At 45.8% G+C, this 2,209-nt stretch overlaps 1 protein-coding gene across 1 annotated transcript; it reads right to left on the bottom strand.

Annotated features, from left to right (window-relative positions):
* LOC137965191 (MADS-box transcription factor 22-like) lies at positions 1-828 on the bottom strand. The gene is made up of 2 exons (XM_068811562.1): positions 682-828; positions 1-630 (listed from the first exon to the last, which is right to left on the bottom strand). Exons 1-2 carry the CDS (start codon positions 826-828, stop codon positions 1-3), a joined length of 777 nt encoding a protein of 258 aa, XP_068667663.1.
* Between the last annotated feature and the right edge of the window lie 1,381 nt (positions 829-2,209).

Below are 2,209 nucleotides of genomic sequence, written 5' to 3'. Positions count from 1 at the left end.
TCAACGCAGGAATGAATCCAGGTAGTAGTCGGAGACATCCAGTGGCGGCAAATCATTAAAGAAATCTTCCGATGCTAGCGAAATCTCGGACGAGGTATTTCCTTCTTCTTCTTCGGTATCCATAAGAAATGTCTCAAGATCGTGATGCAGTTGGGTAGCCTCCACTCCGTCAATTACAGTAGCAGGTGCAGCCTCCAACGTCAACTGCTGCCCAGAGGCCGGCTTGGTCGCATTCAATTCGTCCGCGAGCTCCAGTATCGTGGCTTCTTCCTCCTCCAGATTGGCGATCAAAAGCTCGAGCTCATCAAGGGTGCATTGCTCCAAGTCGATGTTGTCCAAGGAGACAAAGCGATCTTCGTCTTCCACCGCCTTTGGGATGTTCGTCTGGCCTTCGAGATAGCGCTGCAACAAACCCTCGTCTCCGAAGATAAAGGGCCTGCCGGCGGGAGAGAAGGCAACGACGAGGACGGAAGCGCCGGTTAGAAGGGAGAGTTGCTCAGCTTTCTTGAACAGTCCCTTCTTCCGCTTGGAGAAGGTAACTTGCAAAGCTTGTCGATTCTCAATCTTCTTCATCTCCTGCTTTCTCTTTCCCATCCCCATTCTTTCACTTTTTTTCTTTCTCTGCTCTCGCTGAAAATTTCTCTCTGTTAAAGAAATAACATAGGAAGCCTAATAACTGACAGGATCTTGCTCAAGAGATTTGGTTTTAATAATCTCAGGGTTGTAATCGTAATCTCGGGTCATAAACTGAATCCAGGTAATTATCATCTTTGCTGTCCTAACAGACGCAACGGTTTCGACTATCAACGATATTGGTATTTTAGCCATTATGCCCCTCCCTCCTTGGAGTTCACTGGCTTACTGGCAAGCGAAGTGGCATTCGGAATATGAGAGAAAGCTGAGCCAGGAAACATGGAGCAACACCCACGGCAATAACCCAACTGGTTCTTGCCATAGACAGTGCATTGGACATCTGAGGAGATTAAAATCTGCTCTCCAGGGTGAGATCGAGACAGCCAAATTTCTGAGGCCTGCAGTGCGTGACAGTACTAACAATCGCAGAGTTAAGATAGACAGAAGGAGGCAAACAATGGACTTGTACAAACTTTCATGGAGCAGAAGAGAAGAAGAACAAGTTGTTTTGATATTTAATCCAACCTGCTTTATTTATTCGCTATAAGCTAGTGAAGTGATATTGTAAATTAAGCATTTAAGGATGAAAAATATGTACATTTAAGGATGAAAAATATGCACCACACACAAAATTAAACCAAAAGCTAAATGAAGAACAAGTAGTCTTGAAGAAGTACCTACACAGGGAGACGAACATCCCAAAGGCGGTGGAAGACGAAGATCCCTTTGTCTCCTTCGACAACATCGACTTGGAGCAATGCACCCTTGATGAGCTCGAGCTTTTGATCGCCAATCTGGAGGAGGAAGAAGCCACGATACTAGAGCTCGCGGACGAATTGAATGCGACCAAGCCGGCCTCTGGGCAGCAGTTGACGTTGGAGGCTGCACCTGCACGATCTTGAGACATTTCTTATGGATACCGAAGAAGAAGAAGGAAATACCTCGTCCGAGATTTCGCTAGCATCGGAAGATTTCTTTAATGATTTGCCGCCACTGGATGTCTCCGACCACTACCTGGATTCATTCCTGCGTTGATGTTGGGTTTTTTTAATTTTTATACTGTTTGGTTGCTCAATGATCCAGCGAGCTCGTTAATCCTCGTCCTGTATATCTCTGCTGGTATCTTCATTATTCTCATCAATCCAGTAAATCTCTGGAAAGTTGCCTCCGAGCCAGCACAGATTACTGAATATTGCTCACACTTCGCTGGGCTGTCCTCTAGGCCGTTATACGCTGACATAACTTGCTGGTTCATCGCCAACCTATATCTTTTATTGCCTCTGCTGGAAAGTCATCTTGCCTGTTACGGATTGATCTCTCTGTTCCTATAATTGATGTCTATCGTCAATCAAGCATCTCTGTCAGATTGGTTTATTTCCGGAAGTTCCCGCTCTGTCTCTGCTGGCTCACGGTAATCGGGTGGTTCTCGTCCTGCTATTGATGTGGCTTGATTTATTTTTCCGAAATTTTCTTTCAGTCTGCTGCTGAGTTGCTGTTCCGCTCTGTTTGGATGCCAGCGCTCTCCGAGGAAGACGACCGACCTTGACGAAACGACGCATTGTTGAAAATTTTAATT

The sequence above is a fragment of the Aristolochia californica genome, unplaced genomic scaffold (genome assembly GCF_029961685.1).
Source record: "Aristolochia californica isolate CCGP_79_NKW_82.1479 unplaced genomic scaffold, dmAriCali1.0.hap1 SCAF_5, whole genome shotgun sequence".
NCBI lineage: Eukaryota > Viridiplantae > Streptophyta > Magnoliopsida > Piperales > Aristolochiaceae > Aristolochia > Aristolochia californica.
The sequence above is the reverse complement of the archived record's forward strand: the minus strand, read 5'-3'. Positions and strand labels throughout refer to the sequence as shown.

Excerpts from the sequence above, each read along its gene's own strand:
- LOC137965191 (XM_068811562.1), bottom strand. The coding sequence starts at position 828 with ATGGCTAAAATACCAATATCGTTGATAGTCGAAACCGTTGCGTCTGTT. Across the intron at positions 631-681 it reads AATCTCTTGAGCAAGATCCT|CGAGAGCAGAGAAAGAAAAA; the intron begins GTCAGTTATTAG and ends AGAAATTTTCAG.